This window comes from Octopus bimaculoides, chromosome 8 (genome assembly GCF_001194135.2).
Source record: "Octopus bimaculoides isolate UCB-OBI-ISO-001 chromosome 8, ASM119413v2, whole genome shotgun sequence".
Taxonomy (NCBI): domain Eukaryota; kingdom Metazoa; phylum Mollusca; class Cephalopoda; order Octopoda; family Octopodidae; genus Octopus; species Octopus bimaculoides.
In genome coordinates, this window is record NC_068988.1 from 6,051,949 (window position 1) to 6,054,307 (window position 2,359).

At 34.8% G+C, this 2,359-nt stretch overlaps 1 protein-coding gene across 1 annotated transcript in view; it reads left to right on the plus strand.

Moving 5' to 3' along the window:
* Nucleotides 1-2,359, plus strand: part of LOC106871607 (uncharacterized) — a 14,681-nt gene that overhangs the window by 9,339 nt on the left and 2,983 nt on the right. The window contains exons 3-4 of the mRNA XM_014918160.2: nucleotides 580-630; nucleotides 760-822. Coding sequence (XP_014773646.1) covers nucleotides 580-630; nucleotides 760-822 — 114 coding nt within the window. The remainder of the gene's footprint in view (nucleotides 1-579; nucleotides 631-759; nucleotides 823-2,359) is intronic.

The window sequence follows — 2,359 nt, forward strand, 5'->3', positions numbered from 1 at the left end:
ATATATGATATAATATTTATGTGTGTGTGTGTGTGTGTGTGTGTGTGTGTGTGTGTGCTGTGTGTGGGTGTTACTGATGTTTAGAATTTATAAATTTCGAGAACGTTAAATGCTTGTTTGTTCTTTTTTTTTTTCTGGAACGGTGAATCTCGAAGTGAACAATGCTATAAATAACAGTGCGTACATATTGCGGTTGAAAAATCATTTTTAACACATAGATACATTCATTCTCGCTGGTAGGAATAAAGTTTCTGAAATGGAGAGAGAAATTCTAAGGATCACTTTGGTCCAATGGTAGAAGCTCTCTCAAGTTTATATGAGATGTACGTTCGTGTCTAAAGCACAGACTTAGACTACTTCTATACAAAATGTTTTTTTTTAACCCGATATTTACATGCTATCATTTATAGCTTTATTTGCTTCGAGATTCGATCTTCCTAAAATATTCACATGCACGTATGTATAAGTGTGCGTAAGTGTACGTGCCAGTGTGTGTGTGTGTGTGTGTGTGTGTGTGTGTATTTGATTATGCAAATATATGCAAATGATGTATATACGCTATATATTTTTATATTTCAGGCGGAAGTCAGATAGAACCGCAGCCAAGAACCTCTTTGCCGGTTACACAAAGTAAGGATTATTAATCAATACCATTCTATCGATATTCGCCCTCGGAATGAGGGTTAGTGGTTTTTAAAGAGACTACGATTGAAGGGATGAATTTGGTGAAATAAATAATTACAATATCTTATCATTCAGGTGATTCTCAACTAATGGAAACTGCAGAGAAGGCATCCCAAAAACAAGCTAAGGAAATACCATGTAAGCAATTTTTCAAAGTGTCTTTCTCTCGTTGGATTCGAAAAATAATTCTCTGTTCAACAAGCTTGCTTCTACATGTATGAAAATGTGTAAGCATCTTTGAATGAGGTCGTGTATATATTTCATTGTATAACTATATATAAGTTTGAATAGGGTATGTTATACATACATATATTAGCACTAACTAGCTATCTTAAAGGTAGTTTTAATATTCAATAAATATATGTATATGAATGTATGGACACATATGTGTGTATATGTGTGTGTGTGTGTAACATATGTATATATGTATATATATATATATGCATGTATATATATGATATATGTATATATATGCATATTTATATAATATATATATGTATGTATGGATATATATATATATATATATATATATATATATATATATATATATATATATATATATATATATATATATATATATATATATATATGCGCATGTGTATATGTATGCATATATATAAATGTATGTATGTATGTATGTGCGTGTGTATATAACCATATATATATGTATGTTTATATGTTTACATATAAATTTCTCTGGATTATGATTTAAATGTTAGGTGCATATCTCTCCCTCCTGAAGACGGAGGCCGAATTTACTTAATGTTTATATGCTTCCACTACTGATTGCATATCCTTGACTTTCGGCGCTCTGCATCTACCAAAACTATGACATAATTCCGAGCCCCCAGTAAGTGCCTTCGGACCCGTAAGCCCATACCTTCTGCCCCTTATATTTTGTGTTTTTATACCTTTCTAAGTCTGCTCTGTTAACGTAATAAATATATGTGTGGTAAGTAGTTTACTTACCAACCACATGGTTCCAGGTTCAGTCACACTCCGTGGCACCTTGAGTAAGTGACTTCTACTATAGCTTCGAAGCGACCAACGCCATGTGGATTTGGTAGACGGAAATTGAAATGAAGCCCGTCGTATATCTGTCTGTCTATCTATCTATACATGCATATGTAAGTATATTTCATGTTTCTGCCGGGGTCTCTTTCCATTAGTTCCCTATTTAGCATCTGCTTAGGGATCCTGCTATCCTACATTCTAATAAAGTATCCAGTCCAACGTAACCGGTGCTTGTGCACCATCGTCTCAATACTTCAATACTCAAGATATCAGAGAGAGAAGTTGCTTTGCAATGTTTGCTCTCGTGTATGCTTGTCAAGAGCAGGGCTCATTAGCCACCAACGGAGCAAAATATAAGTTAGTCCTAGAGCGCACAATGTTCCTGGCGGTCAGCAATGGTTTTTCTCGGTCACGAGCGGACGGTCATCGTATTTCATGTAGCGAGCCTAAGCCGTTTTATTTATTCATTATCTCCATATCTGTTCACCTGGATTCCTCTTACAGCCACCTTCTACCTCACGGACTTAGTCCTCGGTAAAAGATTCCCGAGTGTAAGTTCAAATCATTTGAGCGGTACTAAATGCTTTCTACATTGAACATAACTGAATCTCATCTGTTGACACCACCCTCTTTTTCTCTCTCCCAATGTATGTATATATAT